Genomic DNA, 23583 nt, shown 5'->3' with positions numbered 1-23583 from the left:
GAGAGAGAGAGAGAGAGAGAGAGAGAGAGAGAGAGAGAGAGAGAGAGAGAGAGAGAGAGAGAGAACTGAATATCCAATGTGGATATGGACTTCAGATCACCTCTGGTAACTGGGGCCACTCCTGATCCTATCCCTGGAAATTCAGAAGTGGACAGGTGAGTCCTCAGGAGCCAAATCTGTGGTGTGTGCACCACTGAGTAACAGGTGAATTGGAAACCCATGTCCAAGAAAGCAGACACATTTCGATTGCATGTGGCTTGAGTGTATCATATATGCACAGGGATTTATCTTGCATTGTACACTGTTTTAAAGCATGATGTGTCCTCTTCAAAGCTACAAATTTTCAATAACTTCAAACCAATGGCAAGAAACCTGAAACATCCAGTCGGTGATGCATGTTCCCTGTTGGTCCTGCTCAGAATCCTAAAAATTCCACAGCTTCTGGTTATTTTACTGTGGGGTAGAAGGTTTTAAGCCTTTCACCTGCTGCAAATTGTCTCAGGACTTAGTAGAGCTTCCTCTACAATGTTTCTTTTCCTTCCTCTGTTCTTCCCATCTCTTTTTCTTTCCAACCTTACACAGACATGTGTACAGATACACAGATACACATACACACGGACATGTATGCACACATACTTGCAACTTCATATACCGTTTCAGATGGAGAAATCGAGTTCAGGTTTCAGGGTGTGGTATTTCCGCAGAGAGAACCTCACTGTTCTTGCTTTGGAAACTTAAATGTTACGGTTTTTTACTCAGGCCATTCTTAACAACTCTGCATCTCCCCCTCCCTTCCTCCATCCCTCTTTCCCTCCCTCCATCCCTCCCTCCCTCCCTCCCTTTTTGCTATTAACAGAGCCTGGTCTCCAGGGATACCAGCTTCCTCATCAGTGATGAGCCACAGCCATTGGTAAGCAACGGCCCGTGGTTCCTTTCTTGGGTGGGCAGACATAGATGTCCTTCTGTGTCCTGACCTGGGCATACTAGCATGCCAATCTCAGGTCCTTATGTGTGGTGTCTGAGAATGTATGACTTTCAGAAAATTATTTTTTAAGAAAAAGATTATAGCGGACATGGTAAGAAGAGCGGCACATAGGGAACATTAGTTTACACTTTTAATAAGTTTGGCTGTTGCAGAAACTTTGTGAAAACCACTCTGTGTTTATGGGGCAGGTCTTGGAATTGAACCCTCAGCCTTCTTACTCCACTACAGTATGCTTAGCTATAAATTAATGCCTAAGAATAATCATAATTTAAACTTCAAAAATTAAACTTAGATCCAACTCAGAAGTTATTGAACTTAAAATTTGATTAAGTTTGCTGAGTAAATAAGGATGCTCTTTGGGAAGACGGAAAATGGAGTTCAGTTGTCCTCGGTTTTCCCTGGCATTATCTTTGAGGGTCCTTACTTGTGCTTAGTAGCTCTGTCTCCTCTGCACCTTCTGGTTGAGACAACTTTAAGTACTTCTTTGCACCTAGTAACCTCCACGGTTGATGCTGTCCTTTTACTTTGTAGAGTGCACCTCAACTGGAGCATTCCTAATGTGTTTCTCATGATTCAAACTGGAGGTGGAGAAAGTAAAAAGTCTCATCAGCTTTGCATCACGTCCTGGGCACACTGGGACATTTTAGCCTTGATTATTTGGCTTAAAGTGGGCTTGCTTAGGTTTCTCCACTACCATGTTTCTGTATGTTTCTCTTCTTATGTACCACACTAGTCTCTGTGTCAGTATGCACATGAGTGCTAAGGGTTGTGCTTTATCTTAAAAGTAGATGATAGAAATAACTGTTTGGTTGGTTTTTCTTTTGCTGTCACTAACAGTGCCAAAACTTGAACCCAGGACCATTAAACATTCTACCATTAAATCACATTTCCTTTCCCTGGACTTCTTCTGTGGCCTTTCCTTCCCCCCTCCTTCCTCCATCAGCATCACATCATAGATATTTATTTTATATCCTGTGTTGTAAGCTCAATAATATTTTATTTCATTGCATTAGAAAGCATTTTAGTGAAATTGGTATAACTTGGACACACTCCATGATTGTGTTCTGTTTTATTCTTTGTGTTTTCTTCATTTTTGATACTACAAGATACTGCAGGTTCATCTTGTACATTTCTAGCCTTAATCTGAGAATGAATTGCTGCTCCAGAGAACTTTTGTTCTCTTTACAACCAGTCAGCACGAAGTGCATCTGTGTCAGCCAAGATCTTTTTAGATGTGTTCAACGTAGCATGCTTTGAGGAGCAGTTGTACAGATTGTCGTAGTGCAGGAGATTCCCAACATACACAGGTATAGCAACCATGGACCCAGTGCAGCCCATGGGACAAGGGAACAGAGGGAAATGGACTGTTTCCGGAACCCAGAAGGGGAAAATCAAGTAATAAGACACTCTTGAATTCAAATATAGGACAGTGAGGAGAAAAGAAGCCTGGCTTGTGGCTGGAGTATCATTGGGCTATTTTTCTAAAATGAATGTATTTTTTTTAATTTATGTTTCTCTTCTTTTTTCATTAATGACCTGTACCTTTAGTGTTCTCTTTAAGAAATAGGGGTACGACTGACAGTTCTGTGGTGTGTATGATGCTTAAGGGGAGGAAGGATTCAGCTGAACAGTCACCACCAGAAATGGAGAGTTTACCAGCTTCCCTGTAGCACAGCAATGGTGAGCAAGATGCGAGAGAAACTCATGAACACAGGCTCTCTGAGGGGCAGTGTCTATGCAGGCATTAGGAGTGTTTTGGTGTCATGATGATTTGGAATAACTAATTCTGGGGCTTGTTGTAGTTACCCATGCCTGGTGTCAAGGCAGAGCAAGTCTCGCTAAGTCAGAACCATCTCAACAAAAACACCCGCTCCAGCCCGACACCCATACTGTGAAGCCAGGGTTAGCTATGATAAACTCTTTCCACGTAGGTGGTGGCTGTACTTCCAGGAAGTAAACTCTTTATCTTAGGGAACAACAGTCTTGCTCCAGGGCTGGAATGTCTCGCTATAGCCATTCACCACAGAGCACAGCTTTATTGATGTGTGCCTGTGTGTTGAAGCCCAAAAGGATTTGTGCTGACTCTCTAATGGTTGCTCCACAGCCTCAGAAGCGATTCAATTTGTTCCTGAGGAGGCGTCTGATGGTAAAACAGTGCTGGCTGCTGATGCCTGTACCTGAGTGTCTGCAGTAACAGCCTGGATGCTTTCTGAATACTGAGTTCAATTCCATGAATGCTTACACACGGGGGGGGGGGGGAGGAGTTGATCACTGATTCCCAGTTATCAGGCTGTTGGCATTTAATCATGGTAATCCTCAAGTCTTTTCTGTTTGATGAGCCCACTTCCTAAAAGCATACATGCAAACACACTTACACACACAGTGTAAATAACTTCAAAGGCTCAGGAGTCATCAGGATTATAAATGATAGGAAGCTAGATCCTAACTGTGTATTGCTTTGTAGTAACTGGGCATCTTTAAGGACAAGTATACACACAAATATATATACTAAAGTGTGTTTTTCATGTCACGTTTTCAGTAAAATAAAAGCATGATGTATTTTAATGACATCAACTTGTCTGTAAAAAAAAATTGAGTGGACTTTTTTCTGTTCCATTTAGCTCTTAATCAGTTTTTTAAGAATCTTAAGACTTGGGGCTGGAGAAATGACTCCGTGTTTACGAGAACTGGCTGCTTTTGCAGAAGTCCAGGGTTGAACCTCAGCAACCATCATGGCTCACAATCATCTGTAACTCCAGACCTAAGGGAATCCTAGGGCTAGCCTTCTGAGAACTATAAACTCTTCTAAAAACAGGAATGATTTCCCCAAGGTTCTACTGTGCAAATCCTGGTTGTCACAAAACGAAAGATGGATGTTATTTTGCTTTCTGAGTTTGTCTTTGATTATATGTGGACTAAACTATGCCTCTCTTGGCTTCCACACATTTTGGTGAACTTTATCAAATATGTTCATTTTGCAGTGATGTGCAACAATGGCAGTGAGTGTTTCATTTACTTTCTCCTTTTTAAAACTCACTTGAGGTAGAGGAGCTTTTTTTCCTTTCAGGTTTTCCTTTCCTTTATGAAAGGGGAGGGGCTCTGGGTCTTCTAGAGACAGGCAGATAAGTCAAGCCTTTGAATTAAATTTTTTCTGATACTTGGTCTGTTCTCCTTAGATATTTTTGTGTGTTTGTTTCACCACTCTTATCCTCATATGCCTTAAGTGCCTCTTCCTCCTCCACCACAGGCACCAGTGACCCATAGGCAAATAGAATTACTGTGTTCACAGACCTCAGATCTAGCCCAAGATTTCTGCCCCTTTTATGAGAAATCTCAGCTGAGCTGAAAAGTGTGGACCAGCACAAGGCCTGTAGAAGGTGCTCAGGAGTTAGCAGATGTACCTGCTTAAAAAAAAAAAATCAAGGGATCTAGCTCTCATTTACCAGTTCCAGGAAGCAACTGGGAGACCTCCTACCAACCTTTGCATGATGCTGAGCCTCTCACAAGGGACTGTCGCTCAAAAGTACATAGTATTGTACCTTTCCCATGAATGGTGAGGGAGAAAATCAAATGTGGAATCTTTTTTCTCCCCTGAAATGCTCAGTGCTGTTTTTGTTTGTTGTTTTCTTTTGCTATCACAAAAGGGAAGGAATTCATGAGCTGCACGTCATGTAAAAGGTGAACATGTAATTTTGATTATTTGAGAAAATTCATAAAATCATAAAGAAAGATGGGTTGTGGCTCACTTGAGACACTGATGACAGACATCTGTAGGACTTAGCCATGGTGATGCTGCTTGCCCACTCCCTGCTTCTGATTCTTAACTGCACCTTGGTTTTTGACTGCACCCTGAAAGAAATGTGTAATAATGCCAGACTTAGTAGACTAGTTGGTGTGGTGTTCAATTAAAACCACACATTTCTGTCTGAGTATGTATTTTGCTGTCTGTGTATGAGTATATTCATCTTATATTTTGGTCTACTTGCAGCATTTTTGTGAAAGCATGTGGTTAATGTGCTTTGCATGAACTTAAAACATTTCAGCCTTTCCTGAGTATCTATCATTTAATCCTCTCTGTGAAATTTTATGTTATAAAAGGAACCTAATTTCTGTCATGTTTTGGTTTGCTTGCTGTGTTGAGTATGGAAAAAAGATAAAGTGGTGGCCAAGTTGCAATGATTTTTCTTCATGTTTTTGCCTTCTGAAAATACACAATAATGTAAAATCACGTTAATTATTTCTTCTACAGTTTCAAAGAAGCGAACAAAGCAAAGATTCAATCTTCTTCAGAGACGGAGTTAGGCAGATCGACTTTGTCCTTTCCTATGTGGAAGATGTGAAGAAAGATGCAGAGCTAAAGGCAGTAAGTGCTTATCTGGGAGGAGCAGAAAAGAAAGATGAATATTCTAAGACAGAACTGACTGAGAATCTACTGAGGGTGCAGCGTTTATCGGTTAACATTTACTTCCTGAATATTTTGGACTTGATAACTGAGTTAACTTCTTTCTTCTCCCCCGTCCTCTTCTTTCTTCTTCCCTTCCCCTCCCTTATTCTCCCACTTCTCTTTCTATGTGACTGACATCAATTTCATGCACCTTGCTTTAGATATTAAGTATGACCCCACAAATAGAGGTTTTATCCCTGAATCTGTACAGTGGTTCTCAACCTTCCTAATGCTGCAATCCTTTAATAAAGTCCCTCATGTTGTGGTCATCCCCAACCATAAAATTATTACATTGCTGCTTCATAACTGATATTTGCCACTGTTATGAATCATAATGTAATTATCTGATACACAGGATAGCTGATATGTGACTTCCAAAAGGTTAGAAACCATAGGTTAAGAACCACTGATCTACATACTCATAAGCACACACACACACACACACACACACACACACACACACATGTATATACACACACATATATTAATTAGGTTCTAGTGTTAATCAGGTTCTAGTCCTCTTGTGTGTTTTCTATTCATAACTATTATCCTAATAATGTCATCTATCTGCTTTTGGTTTCAGGGAAGTAACATAATTTTCCTTGGGCTTTAGCTGGCTCTTCTCTAGCTGTAGAACTAATGCCTTACAGGGTGAACTGTTGACAGAGGTTTCTGTCCTGCTCAATTCCACAGCCAGTCTGGCTTCCTCTGTCATGACTGCTGATGGACTCTTTCCTCTTCCCAGAATTCTCCTGTTCTCGTTGCTCCATCTATACTTCCTGCCTGGTCACCCCACCTATACTTTCTGCCTGGCTACTGGCCAATCAGCATTTTATTAAATTACTACAAGTGACAAGTCTTTACATAGTACAAGACCATAGTATAAGTCCCACAGCAGTGAACATCTTGCACAGTTTAGACTTGCATCTCACATGATGACTGTCCATTTGAGAAATGGTTAAAACTGCTTCTGTTTTTCACTTCATAATTTTGGACTATTTGTCTTCCATATTATTTGATCTTTTCAACTCTAAAATGATAAGTCTAATCTCTCACTATTTAGAGTAAATTAAATAGTGCATTAAAAAAAACTGAACATAAGACCCAGTACAGACCATATTGAGGGCTATTTCCTCGATGGTAGCAGGAAATATGCCCTGAAGTTCAATTTTCATTATTGCTATCTACTTCAGAACCAATAATCTTATGTTAAGGAAGAACAAAAAGAATAATTGGTTGATTATGTTTAATAAATCAAATCATTTGATGTATCCAAAGGATCTTATACTTGTGATACAATTGTGGTAATTTCCTTGGTATAAAGATTGCCTTTTACTGTCTTTTAGTGATTCTGATAATGTCCAGTGAAATGTCTTTCTGGTTCTTGATTAAATTTTAATGATTCATTCAGGGAAATAAAAGTCAGAATCAGTAAATAAATTTAAAAAAGAACCGTTGATCTACTATCTCCTTCTAATATTCAGTTTTCATCTTCAAAGTGTGTATATATTTGATATAATAAAAAGATAGCCTTTGAGTTGAGCTCTAACCCTGGTTCTACCACTAATTGCTTCCTGGGTTTATTATTTTTGCTTTAATGTCTCTAAGACGGCGAGGTATGTTCACAACACCAAGTATGTTGTCTTGTTCCTTGTCCCATCCCCTATGTGCTCAGAACACTGTTAGGGTTTGATGAGTGCTCCATAATTGAAATGATGAATAAGAGACTTGATGTCCATGTATAAGGATTTATATGTGTGGACATATTATAGACATATATGTGCAGGTATTTATTTAAATGCTGAAACATTACACAGGTAATAACTTGAAAACTGAGTGTTATCCCCAGAACCTGAACTTACTTAGCTTTGCATCTTTTTATCCTGTCTGAGGAACCATCTACTAATGCCTCTGAGATTCATAGACCACAGCCATCTTTGTATCTTTTTATATTTTCTATGGATGATCCCTTCACACCCGAACCTTTCTTGAGGATCTCTGCTTCTCATGGTCATCTTCTTTTCCAATAGGGACAGTACAGGCTGAGAGCCTTGTTGACTTTCTTCTTCCTCTTTTCTTCCTAAAATTTCTGAGTTTTAAATCTCAGAAAATTGACTTCATTTTCTGGTGCAGGGGAGAGAGCCAGCTTATTTGTCCCGGCTACCTGGCTTGCTTAGCCCTTAAAATAACCACACAGAAACTATATTAATTAAATTACTGCTTGGCCCATTAGTTCTAGCCTCTCACATCTTGATTTAACCTATTTCTATTAATTTGTATTTTGCCATGTGGCTGTGGCTTACCAGCAAGATTCTAATGGGTGTCCATCTCAGGCAGAGAATACATAGCTTCTCTGACTCTGCTTTCTTCCTCAAAGAATTCAGTTCCATTTTTTCCACCTACCTAAGTTCTTCCCCTATCGGGCCAAGGCAGTTTCTTTATTCATTAACCAATACAAGCAGTATATAGAAAGAAGGACCTCCTATACCATTTCCCCTTTTCTGTTTAAACAAAAAGAAAGGCTTTAACTTTAACATAGTAAAATTACATATAACAAAACAGGTAGCAAATAAAAATTATAGTTATAATATTTATATCTACTTTATCTTTTATAATGACTAAGTAAAGCTATTTTATTAGTATTTATTCTTCAATTTCATCAAAGACTCCAGAAGGATATAGTATTACCTAAGTAAACAGGAAGTACATTGTAAGCAGCTCCTAAAATTCTAGAATTTACAGAGACATCTCGCTGCCTGGACAGTCACCCAAAGTTCTTCTGTACCATTGGAACATCCATCTTTAGCCCACAAGACCATAGTATCCAGCAGACTTTTCCATGAAGCAGGAAAATTCAAAAACAGTTCAGTCACTTTCTTCTGTATTCTGCAGAATGTCTCACATAGTCTTTCGTTAGGTAAGAATCATCTCACCTTTAGGAAAGTTCAGCAGTCATTTCTTTGCATGTCATGCATGTCCAGTGAAGCAGTCCAGGCAAGAGCAGTTTCTTGCCCAAATGGCTAAGAAGCCTCTTCAATACCCACATTCCTCTCAAAGTAGCTTGGTGCTTCCAGGAGCAGATGCTTCTCACTGTCATGAAAAGTTCTAAGTTCTTAAAGGTTTTAAATGCCATATTCTGATGGTCTTTGAAAGGTTTGAAGAATACCTAACTGAAATATATCTCTATACGTCTAGAAAATCTGATTACAAGCTTGACTATTATAGATGATTATCCATTAACCTATATTTCTCAATTATACATTACATTTTTTAAATGAACTACACAATTACAACACCTCAATAAAAAGCAGAAATATACATATAACAAGATTGACCTTAAATTTGTATCAATAAACCAAGATCCATACCAATGCAAATTATTTATATCTATATCATACCCTCTTTAAAGAACATTTATAAACAATATTTGGGAATATGGGCACAGTTTTTTCTCTTCAAACTGCTTCCTGCTGTATGGGTGCGCTGTTAATCAGGTCTTTCATGGTGTATCTTGTGTGCTAGGTTCATCTCAGCCAGCCATTGGGCGAAGAAATTTTTTGAGGGTGTTTATGACAACCTTTTAGGAGGCCTTGGTCTATGAAACCATATTTGCCTGTAGGCAATCCACAGTTTCTCATCCTCTGTGAAAACAAAAGAAGAACCTCTTTTTCCCAAGCAACATGTTCTTAGACCCAAATTCTGAAGTCAAGATACCTTTATAATATACATGCTGGTTTAGCTAAGCAGCCCATACAATGAAATATATCTCTATACTTAGTTTTTTCATGGTCGAAACATTCAAAGATAATACAATATACATAATCCAGATTCTCTGTGAATATTCCATTTTTATGTGGCTTATTTTTTTACTTCTTTTAATCTATGAATGTCTATAATCTGTCTCTTTAAAGACTTTACCCCCCTTTTTAACATTATTTTATGACTCTCTATACTCTCTTTCTTCTTTCTCCCAAGGCTGTGTACATTTATCGAATACTGTGACCCATTTAAAGGTTTTTTTATGTCTAAATCAGTCCTATTGTGAATCTGTAATTCTTTACTGTCCAGGGGCACTTCTTAAAATGCTAAGCACTTCTTAAAAACTTAAGTTGTGCCATTAGTAGGGGTAATATGGTACTACAGCAAAAACCTGTGTCTAACTCATTTTTTTTGTTTTTGTGTTGTTGTTGTTGTTGTTGTTTTTCTAGAATTCCTTTTTAAGCTTTCTCAGGTTTTATGTGGATATAGTTGACCACGTTGGAGTTCCAATTGTAAGGAGAAGGAATACAGTTTCTGTGTGATTATTTCATGTGTAAACTAGCCAGGCGGCTGGGTCAGGCAAGTGGGCCCTCTCCCTTACAACATTTTCCTTATCCACCCCAGGCTCCTCGCTATTTCTGCCACTGTTTTCTCTGCCTCACTGCCATTCTCTCCTCCAACACTCCTTTCTGATGACCCATGAATATAACACATGCATGAATGTGTATTTTGTCATTTGTCCTTTCTCTTCTTAAATGTCTTTTACCAACACTCTTAGCTTTTATTTAACCACCCATTCTCCAAAATTATATCACTGTAAGTGACTGTAACTCTGTAAGTTTGTTCATTTGCTTTTTTTAACCCACCTCCCAATTATTCATGCTCATAAACTCTTTTCATCACTATTATATTGCCGTAGTTTTCTTCCTTCCTCCTTTGAAACACGATAAATAAAAACTAAGGGTCAGAAATTGGGATTCAACCTGAAGATCTGAAAAGCAAAACAACCATCCACTAGCTCTCACCTTGATCTTAAATAGCAATCTTGCCTCTAGGAATCTCAGAATAAGACTGTGTGTTAAGAGCTGTTTCCTCCCATTTTATAAACTTCTCTAGGGCTGGGATTAAAGGCATGCACCACTGGGATTAAAAGCATGCATCAACGAATTACTATGACAACTAGTGTGGCTACTGGGATTAAAGGTGTGCATGTCATTGTGGTTACTAGGATTAAAGTTATGTGTTACCATAACCTGGTCTGTAAGGCTATCCAGTAGGACTGTTTTACTCTCAGATCTTTAAGCAGTCTTTATTTATTAAAATACAACTGAAATACCAATACATTTCCCCTTTTTGTCTAAAATAAAAAAAGAAGAATACAACTAATATCAGAAAACTATATACAATAAGTACAATGACTATGTACTATATATAGACAATAAATACATCAATAATATCTAGTCCATTTGCATTTGACAAATTCAGAGAAAATATTTTGTATCTATTCTATCTTGGTAAGTCCAAAGTCTTATACCTAATTTACTTTCTATCATAAAACTTGCTTTCTGTGTCTGGTAAGCTATAACTATAGCTGTCTAATCTTTAGCTCCCTTAAAGACCCAAGAAGGAAATAATATTAACTCAGTAAGCAAGAAGTGCAAACAAGCGACTTCCAAAAAATGTGAGTAATGACAGAAACAGCTGGCTGCCTGGACTTTCACCAAAGTTCCTCTGCAATGTTGGGGCATCCATCTTTGGCCTACAGGCTTAGCATTTTCAACAGACTTTTCTGTGAATTAGAATATTTTGTATCCTTCTTGTTTAATTAGGACAGCATAATGTCAGCAGTTGAGGCAGGGACATTTTCTTGCCCAGTGGCTTACTTTTGCCACAAAGAAAATAAACTCCAGAAAGTCTGGTAGAACTCTTTACTAAAACCATCTAGTCCCGTACTTCGTATTTATTTATTTATTTATTTTTGGTTGATTAGGAAGCTTTTAATGACTGCTTCTATTGCCTTAGGAATTATCATTCTATCCAAATTGTTTATCTGATCTCCATTTATCTATGATAAGTGGTATCTGTCAAGCAATTTGTTCATTTCTCTTAGATTTTCCAATTTCGTGGAGTAAAGTTTTTTTTGAAATATATATATAAAAGAAAATGGCAGCTTAGAATGCAAAAAGATACTTGGACTTTTATATGTTAGATCAGACTTTCATTCTTTTTTTAATTTTTATTGAGTTCTACATTTTTCTCTGTTCCCTTCCCTGCCATTCCCATTCCTCATCAACCCTCCCCCAAGGTTCCCATGCTCCCAATTTGCTCAGGAGATCTTGTCTTTTTCTACTTCCCATATACATTAGATCTATGTAGGTCTCTCTTAGTGTCCTCATTGTTGTCTAGGTTCTCTAGGATTGTGGTTTGTTGTTGTATTAGGAGCATGGATCCCTTGTTCCAACTGGCCCAGCTGCCTTACACCCAAAATAACCACGCAGAAATTGTATTAATTAAATCACTGCCTGACCCATTATTTTTAGCTTCTTGTCAGCTAACTCTCACAGCTTGATTTTACCCATTTCTAATAATCTGTATGTCACCACGGGGTTGTGGCTTTCTGAGAAAGATTCAGCAGGTCTAACCTAATGGCTGGCTCCATGGTAGCTGTCTGATTCTGCTTTGTTCCTCCCAAGAATTCAGTTCTCTTTTCCCCACCTACCTAAGTTTCTGCCCTATCAAAAGGCCAAGGCAGTTTCTTTATTTGACCAATAAAAGCAACAGATAGAAAGAAGAACCTTCCACATCAGTTTTTAGGCTAGTTTTCTTTGCTTTATATTTAAAAACCATCTATGAGTGAGTACATGTGATAATTGTCTTTCTGGGTCTGGGTTACCTCACTCAGACTAATGTTTTCTAGCTCCATCCATTTTCCTGCAAAACTCAAGCTATTGTTTTCTTCTGCTATGTAGTACTCCATTGTGTAACTGTACATTTTCCTTATCCATTCTTTGGTCGAGGGGCATTTAGGTTGTTTCCATGTTCTGGCTATGACAGACAAAGCTGCTATGAACATAGTTGAGAACGTCTTTGTGGCATGATTGAGTATATTTTGGATATATACCCAAAAGTGATATTACTGGGTCTTGAGGAAGGTTGTTTCTCATATTTCTAAGAAATCACCCCATTGATATCCAAAGGGGTTGTACCAGCTTGCATTTCCACCAGCAATGCAGAAGTGTTCCCTTTACTCCACAACCTCTACAGCATAAGCTGTCATCAGTGTTTTTGAGCTTGGCCATTCTTACAGGTGTAAGATGGAATCTCAGAGTTACTTTGATTTGCATTTATCTGATGACTAAGGATTTTGAACATTTCCTTAAGTGTCTTTCAGACATTTTAGATTCCTCTGTTTAGGTCTGTACTCCATTTTTTTTATTGGATTATGTGATCTTTTGGTGTCCGATTTCCTGAGTTCTTTGTATATTTTGGAGAGCAAACCTCTGTCTGATGTGGGGTTAGTGAAGATCTTTTCACATTATGTAGGCTGTCATTTTGTTTTGTTGACTGTGTCATTTGCTTTACAGAAGATTTTCAGTTTCAGGAGGTCCCATTTATTAATTGTTTCTCTCAGTATCTGTGCTGCTGGGGTTATATTTAGGAAGTGGTTCCCTGTGCCAATGCGTTCAAGTGTACTTCCCATTTTCTCTTCTATAAGGTTCAATGTGGCTGGCTTTATGTTGGGGTCTTTGATCCATTTGGACTTGAGTTTTGTGCATAGATATGAGTCTATTTTCATTCTTCTACATGTTGATATCCAGTTATGCCAGTACCACTTGTTAAATATGCTTTCTTTTTTCATTTGATATTTTTTGTTTCTTTATCAAAGATCAGGTGTTCAAAGATGTGTGGAATGATATCTATTTGGTTTCATTGGTCCCCCTGTCTTTTCTTATGCCAATACCATGCTGTTTTCAGTACTTTAGCTCTGTAGTAGAGTTTGAAGTCAGGGATTGTGATGCCTCCAGAAGTTCTTTTATTGTACAGAATTGTTTTGGCTATCTTGGTTTTTTTTTTTTTTTTTTTTTGCTTTTCCATATGAAGTTGAGTGTAGTAAGAAGAGCGGCGGGCTGTGTCCCACCACCCGGCTAGCTTATACCCTGAATTAACAACACACAAATTGTATTCATTTAAACAATTGTATTCATTTAAACACTGCCTGGCCCATTATTTCTAGCCTCTTATTGGCCAACTCCTGATCTAACCCATTTCTAATAATCTGTATGTCACTACGAGGTCGTGGCTTACCAGCATGAGTCTAACCAGCATCCATCTTGGGAAAGAGAATCATGGCATTTACCACACTTTCCTTCTTCCCAGAATTCTGTTCTGTCTACTCCACCCACTTAAGGGCTACCCTATTAAAAGGCCAACACAGTCTCTTTATTCAGCCAATGTAAGCAATACATCCTACACCATTTCCCCTTTTATGTTTAAATGAAAAGGAAGGCTTTAAGATAGTAAAATACATATAACAAGTATCAAGCAAGAATTACAGTTACAATATTTAGATATATTTTATCTTTTATTATAACAATGGGAAACTATAACTATGGCTTTTCATTCTTCAACTCCATCAAAGACTCCAGAAGGATATAATATTCCCTAAGTAAACAAGAAGTAAGCAACTTCCAAAACTCTATAATTGACAGAGACATCTTGCTGCGTGTACAGTCACCCAAAGTTCTTCTGTACCATTGGGGCATCCATCTTTGGCCTTCAGGATTATAGTATCCAGCAGACATTTTCATGAAGCAGGAAATTTTAAGGACAGTTCAGTCACTTTCTTTTGTATCCTGCAGAATGTCTCACAGACTCTCTTATGAATCAAGAACCCCAAAGGAACATCTCACCTTTAGGCAAGTTCAGCAGTCTTCTCTCTGTGGATTCTTTGTGCCCAGTTTATGCAACAGTCCAGGCAAGAGCAGTTTCTTGCCAAAATGGCTAACCAACTCTATGAGGAGCCTCTTTGATGCCCATATTCCTCTTGAAGTAAATTGGTGCTGCCAGAAACATATGTGTCTCATTGGCATGAAAAGCCCTAAGTTATTAAAACATTAAATGCCGGGGCTGGAGAGATGGCTCAGAGGTTAAGAGCATTGCCTGCTCTTCCAAAGGTCCTGAGTTCAATTCCCAGCAACCACATGGTGGCTCACAACCATCTGTAATGGGGTCTGGTGCCCTCTTCTGGCCTGCAGGCATACACAAAGAATGTTGTATACATAATAAATAAATATAAAAAAAACATTAAATGCCATATTCTGTAGTCTTTGAAAGATAAGAAGAATGCCTATCTAACTGAAATATATTTCTGTATGTCTAGAAAATCTGACTAACATGACTACAAGTTTGATTATTATTAATGATTATCTAATAACAACCTATATTCCTAATTATGCATTACATTTTTAAATGAACTACACAATCACAATACCTTAATCAAGATCAGAAAAGCACATATAACAAAATTGACCTTAAACTTGTATCAATAAATCAAGATTTATACCAATGAAAATTATTCATATCTATATCATATCCCCTTTAAATGTAAAAGAACATTTATAAACAATATTTGGGAATATGGGCACAGTTATTTCTCTCCAAACTGCTTCATGCTGAATGGGGGTGCTGTTAATCAGGCCTTTCATGGTATATCCTATGTGCTAGATTCATCTCAGTCACCAGTTGAATGAAGTAATTTTCTGAAAGTGTCACAGCAACCTTTCAGAAGGGCGTGGTCTATCATACCATACTGGTATAGAAGCAATCCACAGGGTCTCATCCTCTGTGAAAATAAAAGAAGAACCTCTTTTCCAAAGCATCATGCTCTTAGATCCAAATTCTGAAGTCATAATATCTTTATAATATCCATTCTTGTTTAGCTTGGCAGCCCATATAATGAGATGTCTCTCTCTACTTAGCTTCTTCAAAGTCAAAATATTTGAAGAAAACACAATAATACATATAATCCAGACTCTCTGTGAATTTTCCATTTTTAGATGGCTTATTTCTCTATACTTCTTTTAATCTGACTATCTGTATTCTGTCTCTTTAAAGACTTTACCCTTTTTTAAGCATTAACTTTACTTTAGACTTTTTAAATACTCTTTTTCTACTCTCTCCCAAGTCTATGTATGTCTGTCTAACACTATGACCCATTTAGAGGTGTTTTATGTCTGAATCTGTCATATTGGATTGTCTGTAATTCTCTACTGTCTTGAAGAGCTTTTAAAATGCTAAGCTCTTAAGAATCTAAACTGCGACAATCCCAGTCAAATACAGTTATTGCCTGCTTGCCCACCCAGCCCAACATGGCGAAGCCTCTTGTGTCTCTGAGCTGTGTGCACTGCACTGCTAGCATGGTGGAGCTGCTCTGGATGTTGGCTCCACCTCTCTCCAATTTCAAAATGATGAACATACCCTATCTGCTAGCTCTAGGGCCGCCAGGTAGGAGCCGCACTCAGCACTTTAACCCTGAGACTGAGCATGGGGTACATAAACTCTTTCTGAGTTACAGCCAAATCTGCCATGCAGAGCACTGTGCAGCCTGGAAACTCTCGGTATGGTGGCAGGAATCCGCCATGCTCTCCCACCTGCCCAAGCCTGATTCTGCCATCTGCCCAGGCAGGAAGAACTGAGTCACAGGCAAGGTCTCAGCTACTTTTTTCAGTATACTGAACGGACACACAAACACCCAGACCCACAAATGCTCCATAGCCTGAGTTTGCACCAGCGGTAGAGCCCAGGAAGCAGCATTTAAAAACCGCTGGGCTTTTGTTTGTATGGCTGCTTAGTAAGGAAATTTTCTCTTAAAGAAGCTATGGCATGCCACCAGCTGTGCTAAACTTTATATTTATGTCTAGAATTCTTTTTTGAGCCTTTTTAGGTTTTACGTGGAATTAGTAGACCACGTTGGGTGCCACTTTGTAGTAAGAAGAGCAGTGGACTGTGTCCTACTGCCTGGCTAGCTTATACCCCAAAATAACAACACACAAATTGTATTCATTTAAACACTGCCTGACCCATAATTTCTAGCCTCTTTTTGGCCAACTCTCACATCCTGATCTAACCCATTTCTAATAATCTTCATGTCACCATGAGGTCACGACTTACCCGCATGAGTCTAACCAGCGTCCGTCTCAGGAAGGAGAATCATGGCATCAGCTATACTTCCCTTCTTCCCAGCAATCTGTTCTGTCTACTTAGCCCACTTAAGGGTTGCCCTATCAAAAGGCCAAGGCTGTCTCTTAATTCAACCAATGAAAGGAACACATCCTACATCAGTTGAGTACCATTCTTTCGTGGTATTTGAAGAATTTTGCTGGGATTTTGCTGGGCATTGTGTTGAATCCATAGATTGCTTTTGGTAAGACTGCCATTTTTACTATGTTAATTCTGCCTATCCAAGAGCATGGGAGATCTTTCTACTTTCTGGTGTCTTTTTCAATATCTTTCTTTAAGGATTTAAAGTTCTTGTCATACAAGTCTTCCACTTGTTTGGTTAGAGTTGCTCTGAGATATTTTATGCTATTTGTGGCTATTGTGAAGGGTGTTGATTCTCTGATTTCTTCTGCAGACCTTATATCATCTGTGTACAGGAGGTCTACTGATTTTTTTTTTTAGTTAATCTTGTATCCTGTTACATTGCTGAAAGTGTTTATGAGTTGTAGAAGGTCCTTGGTAGAATTTTTGGGATCACTTATGTAAACTATCATATCATCAGTAAACAGTGAGAGTGTTAAATCCTCTTTTTTCTATTTGTATCCCCTTGATCTCCTTTTGATGTGTTATTGCTCTAGCTAAGACCTCAAGAACTATATTGAATAGATATGGAGAGAGTGGACAACCTTGTCTTGTTCCTGATTTCAGTGGAATTTCTGTGAGTTTCTCTCTATTTAGTTTGATATTGGCTGTTGGCTTACTGTATATTGCCTTTATTATGTTTAGGTAAGTTCTTTGTATCCCTTCTCTCTGCAAAACCTTTATCATGAAGGCATGTTGTATTTTGTCAAAGCTTTTTTGACATCTAATTAGATAATCATGTGGTTTTTATTTTTCAGTTTGTTTATATGGTAGATTATGTTGACAGATTTTTGTATGTTGAACCATACCTACATCTGTGGGATGAAGCCAACTTTGTTGTGGTGGATGATGGTTCTGATGTGTTCTTGAATTCGATTTGCCAGTATTTTGTTTAGTATTTTTGCATCAATATTCATAATGAGATTGGTCTGTTATTCTCTTTCTTAGTAATGTCTTTCTATGATTTGGGTATCAGGGTAATTGTAGCCTCATAAAAAGAGTTTGGCAATGTTCCCCCTGTTTCTATTGTGTGGAATAATTTGAGGAGTATTGGTATTAGTTCTTCTTTGAAAGTCTTGTAGAATTCTGAGCTGAGATCATCTGGTCCTGGGCTTTTTTTGGTTCGGAGATTTTTCATGACTGTTTCTATTTCTTCAGCAGTTATAGGTCTGTTTAATTTTATTATCTGGTCTTGATTTAAATTGGTAAGTAATATTTATCCAGAAAGTTGTCCATTTCTTTTAAGTTTTACAATTTTGTGGAGTACAGGTTTTCAAAACGCGACCTGGTGATCCTCTGTATTTCCTCCATGTCTGCTGTTATATCCCCCTTTTCATTTATGATTCTGTTAATTTGGATATTCTCTCTCTGCCTTTTGGTTAGTTTGGATAAAGGTTTGTCTATTTTGTTGATTTTCTCGAAAAACCAACTCTTTGTCTCATTGATTCTTTGTATTGTTTTCTTTGTTTCTATTTTGTTGATTTCAGCTCTCAATTTGATTATTTCCTGCCATCTAGGTCTCTTAGGCATGTCTGCTTCTTTTTGGTCTAAAGTTTTCAAATGTTTTGTTAATTCACTAGTGTGGGATTTTTCCAGCTTCTTTATGTAGGCATTTAGTGCTATGAACTTTTCTCTTAACACTGCTTTCATTGTGTCTCATAAATTTGGTTATGTTGTATGGTCATTTTCATTGAATTTTAGGAAGTCTTATTTTCCCCCTTTATTTCTTCCTTGATCCATTGATGATTCTGGTGAGTATTGTTTAATTTCCACGTATTTGTAGGTTTTCTAGAATTACTATTGCTGTTGACTTCTGGTTTTTGTCCATGGTGATCTGATAAGATACATTGGGTTATTTTAATATTTTGTATTTATTGAAGTTTGTTTTGTTTTGTATATGTGGTCAATTTTTGAGAAAATTCTATGAGGTGCTAAGAAGAGGGTATGTTCTTTTCTGTTTGGATGAAATATTTTATATATGTCTGTTAAGTCCATTTGAGTCATAACATTTGTTAGTTCTCTTACTTCTCTGTTCATTTTTTGTCTGATTGACCTGTCCAGTGGTAAGAGGGGAGTGTTGAAGTCTCCCACTATTAGTGTCTGGGGTTTAATGTATGATTTAAGCTTTAGAAGTGTTTCTTTTACATACATGTGTGCCCTTTTATTTCGAGCATAGATGTTCAGTATTGAAATTTCGTCTTGATGAATTTTTCCTGTGACTGATATGAAATAATCTTCTTTGTCTCTTTTGACTGATTTTAGCTTGAAGTCTATTTTGTTTGATATTAAGATAGCTACACCCACTTGTTTCTTAGGTTCATTTGATTGGTACAGTTTTTTCCAACCCTTTACTCGAGATGATGTCTGTCCTTGGTGTTTAGATGTGTTTCTTGTATGCAGGACAAGGATGGATTCTGTGCATTTTTAAGGTAAATTCAGTCTATTTACATTAAGGGATATTAATGACCAGTGATTGCTACCTCCTGTTAATTTAGTTTTCATTGTCGGTGATGTTAATTTGTATGTTTTTGTTTTCTTTGGGATTTTCTGCTTTGTGACCATCAGTTGTCTGTGGTTTTTTTTGTTTTTTTTTTTTTTGTGTAGCCATCTTCCTTGGGTTGGAGTTTTCCTTCTAGTATTTTGTGTAGGGCTGGGCTTGTGACTAAGTATTGGTGAAACCTAGATTTGTCATGGAATATCTTGTTTTGTCTTTCTATGGTGATTAACAGTTTTGCTGGGTATAGTAGTCTGGGCTGGTGTCGGTGGTCTCAATGTCTGCATAATGCTTGACCATGACATTCTGACTTTCATTGTCTCCAATGAGAAGCCAGGTGTAATTCTGATAGGTCTACCTTTATATGTTACTTGGCATTTTTCCTTTGCAGCTCTTAATATTCTTTCTTTATTCTGTATGTTTTGTGTTTTGATTATTATGGGCAAGAGAACTTTTTTTTTGGATCCAGTCTATTTGGTGTTCTGTAAGCTTCTTGTATCTTCATAGGCATATCTTTCTTTAGGTTGAGAAAGTTTTCTTCTATGATTTCATTAAATATATTTTCTGTGCTTTTGAGTTGAAATTTTTTCTATACATATTATTCTTAGATTTGGCCTTTTCATAGTATCCCATATTTTCTGAATATTTTGGGTTGAGCTTTTCTTAGATTTAATGTTTTCTTTAACTGATGAGTCTGTTTCCTCTATTGTATCTTCAGTGCTTCAGATTCTCTCTTCCATCTCTTGTATTCTGCTGTTCATACTTGCGTTTGTGGTTCCTGATCATTTTTTCATGATTTCTGTTTCTTTTATTCCTTCGGCTTGTGTTTTCTTTATTGTCTCTATTTCAGTTTTCAAGTCTTGAATAGTTTCTTTCATATGTTTGATTTATTTTTCTTGGTTTTCTTTAAGTGGTTTGCTGCTGTCTTCCAATTTTTTGTTTGTCTTTTCCTCCATTTCTTTAAGGGAATTTTTCACTTCCTGTTTAAGAGTTTCAATCATTCTCTTGAAGTTATTTTTTAGGTCCTTTTCTTCTGCTTCATCTATATTTGGTTGTTCATTCTTTCTGTTTTAGGGTCTTAGGTTTTACTGGCGTTGTTTTGCTCTTTGTGGTGTTGCATGTGTTCTTACCTTTTCTACTCATCTTTTCCTCTAATAGGTGTGGTTGGAGCTTTCTGAGATTCTGTTGAATAATATTCTATGTACCAGTGGTTACTTCCCTGTACCTGTTCTAGTGGAGGTCACTGACTCTGGATCAGGTCTTTGGCTAAATCCTGGTCTGCCAGTGTCCCAGGACTCCTAAGTTGGCATTTTCAAAAGCCAGAAATTCAATAATAACTCCTCTATCTTCCTATTCTATAGCCTTAGTTAATCTTTGTAAAAAGTCACTATAGGGTTCTCTTTGGCCTTCTTTAACCCTAGTATATATTCAATTGTTTTTCTTAGTTCTTGAATCCTGCCCCAAGCATTTACCTCTTTGGCATAGGTAAAGGATGTGCTCATCATAAAGAGCTTGATCCTGCAGATAAGCATAAGTGCTCTTACAAAGAATTTGATCTTGGGAAGCCTCAAATCCTTTGTTCTTCTCTGGTGTCCTAAAATTTTTGCCTCTTCTCTCCATTAGCATCTCCACAGCAGTTGTGGCCTATCTTCTAGGATTGCCGATACCAGTCATGTGTGATAGCCTTATTGCTGGAAACCCACATTTTCACCATCTCCATAACAAATGGTGAATACAAGTCATAAGATACTAGTGCTTATTTAATTTCCTTTAGGTCATTCATACCTATAGATTTCCATTCACATTCTCTGAATCCTTTAGGGTATTTAATGCTGGGTGGTTTTTTAGAGGTGATTACAGGATAAGTAGCTAAAACCCTTGGTATGCCATCTCTGACTCTGACAGGTAATAGTGATGTTAATCCTGTTCTTTTACCTCCACCTCCCTTTATCAGTTTTGATAATTTCCTCAATCATTTCAATCTTTTTACTACTGTTTTTGTAAAGCATTAATCTCTTGACCTGTGAATATATCCAATGATTTAAATGACTCACGTAACCTCTGGGCCTCATTCTACATGTATGATTTCAAAATATAAAATTTTTCCAATAATGATAACTTCTCATCCTTGGATGGTGTGCAGAATACCTTCCTGAAGAGATAATCTATCTGCTAACTTAACATAACTTTTAAACAGATTTTGATTGTCAAATTCAAAACTATAAATTCTTTCAGATAATTTTTTAGCACTCTTTATCATGGCTTGAACTTTTCTGGAAAATTAATAATATCCTTTTCAATGGTATTAATTTTTTTAGCTAACTTTTAATTTTTGATGGTATACATACTGTCAGCTAGCTGGTCATTATTAGTCCATAAAGACTGTATCATTTCCAAAAGTATTTCATTCTTGGCTCTGTTATGATACCATTTTTAAAGGATATAATATGAAAAACAAAGGTAAGTCACATTATTAGGTAAATGGATGCATCAGAAAAACAATATAAGCCCTGCAGAATATCATCTATGATATAATGGAAAGATTATTAAATTCCTTGATGGTGATATTTTCTACAATTATATAACTTCCAAATTTATTTACTGATTGATTTATTAATAAAATGAACCTATGTTTGTTATGAGATCTCAGTAAATTGTTTTCTGGGAATATAAACCAGAAGCTGTTCAAGTCACAGCATAGCGGGGGGTGGGGGAGTGTGCACGATCCTAGGAAATTGCCAAGTCACCATGAAGCAGGTCTCCCAAAGGGGTAGTAGCTCTGCTCTAGCAGGGTTTTGGCAGAAAAATACTTATTAGGTAAAATCATGCCAAGTGGGTAGGGATGGGAAACCTTTGGACATGGCCCTTTTGAGCCAGTTTTAGTAGGCATGGAGTTGGAATCCACATGAGTTCCAAATGAAGCACAATTAATAAAAGCTCAGGGTCAGAAACTGGAGTTCAACCTGAAGATCTGAAAAGCAAAACAGCCAGCCACTGGCTCTTACCTCAAACTCAGTCTTAAATGGCTATCCTGCCTCTCAGAATCTCAGAATGAGACTGTGTGTTGAGAGCTGTCTCTTCTCATTTTATAATCTTTTCTAGGGCAGGGACTAAAGGCATGCACCACAGGGATCAAAGCCATACACCACCAGATTTCTATGACAACTAGTGTGGCTACTGGGATTAAGGTGTGTGGTATTGTGGCTACTGGAATTAAAGGTGCATGTTATTGTGGCTACTGGGATTAAAGGTGCATGTTATTGTGGCTACTGGGATTAAAGGTGTGTGTTACCATAACCTGGTCTGTAAGGCTGACCAGTGGGACTGTTTTACTGTCAGATCTTCAAGCAGTCTTTATTTATTAAAATACAATTGAAATGCCATTATACTCCCTCTCTTCCTGCATCCACCCATCCATTTGTCCATCCATCCCTCTCTTACTTCCTTCTTTCCTTTTGTAAACCTTCTTTAGCAGTTGTTGGTTATGGGATGTGTGACATTCTCATATTTGCCTATAACATGTTTTGATCATGCTCACCCATCTGTTTCCTTCTCCCTCTTCCACATCTTTATGTCCCCCTTTCACTCTCACACCCTCTTCACGCCATGACAACACTTGTTTTGGTAGTCCAGCCTTCTTCCCTTAACACCATAATCTCCAGTTTCTGATGTATTCATGACACAATTTCATTCTTCTCCATTATGTATATATCATTTGTCCTTGTCCACTCACTCCTCTGTTGTTGTAGTCAGTGTTGTATTGCTGTGAAAAGACACCATGACCACAACAACTCCTATGAAGGAAAGCTTTTAATTGGGGCTTTCTTACAGTTTCAGAGGTTTAGTCCATTATCATCATAGCAGGGAGCATGGTGGCATGCAGGCTGAATGGTGCTGAAGGAGTAGCTGAGAGTTCTACATCTGGATCCACAGGCACGAAGAAGAGAGAGAGAGAGAGAGAGAGAGAGAGAGAGAGAGAGAGAGAGAGAGAGAGAGAGGAGAGAGAGAGAGCTACTGGGCCTGGCTTAGGCTCTCAAAGTCATAAAAGCTTCAGGAAGTGGCACATATCCTTTAAGAAGGCCACCTAATTCTTCTAAGTAGTGCTACACCCTGATGACTAAGCACTCATATGAGTCTGTGGGGGCCATTATTGTTCAAAGCAACACATCTGTTGATGAGCACCCAGGCTGGCTCACTCCAAAATTTAGCTTATGTGATACAGCTGCAGTAGATGAGGTTCTGAAAGCATCTTTATAGTAACTGCTCCTTTCCCCTCTTATCTTCATCCAGCTTAAGTCTGATAGTCAAAAATTGTTATCATTCTCATATACATGTCGCTATATCCATTCCCTACATATTATTACTTATTTGCCAAAAATCTTTAAATAAAACCTTTAGTGTAGTACATGCAAAGGTCCATGTACCCCAACCTCAAAGTCCATCTCCACATGTAAAGCAATAGCCAAATCTCAGTTCTTGTCTTGCTTAACTAGTGTATTATTAAACATTTTCTAGAGTAGCAGAACTGATAGAATGAGTCTC

The 23583-nt window shown here is 37.8% G+C and overlaps 1 protein-coding gene across 1 annotated transcript in view; it reads left to right on the top strand.

The window, feature by feature from the left end:
- The window catches only part of Ano5 (anoctamin 5), a 137751-nt gene that overhangs the window by 66599 nt on the left and 47569 nt on the right, over positions 1-23583 (top strand). Inside the window, exons 4-6 of the mRNA XM_013350251.2 lie at positions 857-910; positions 3090-3131; positions 5235-5348. Coding sequence (XP_013205705.1) covers positions 857-910; positions 3090-3131; positions 5235-5348 — 210 coding nt within the window. The remainder of the gene's footprint in view (positions 1-856; positions 911-3089; positions 3132-5234; positions 5349-23583) is intronic.

The sequence above is a fragment of the Microtus ochrogaster genome, chromosome 22, assembly GCF_000317375.1.
Source record: "Microtus ochrogaster isolate Prairie Vole_2 chromosome 22, MicOch1.0, whole genome shotgun sequence".
Lineage (NCBI taxonomy): Eukaryota > Metazoa > Chordata > Mammalia > Rodentia > Cricetidae > Microtus > Microtus ochrogaster.
This window is presented reverse-complemented; position numbering and strand designations above follow the sequence as displayed.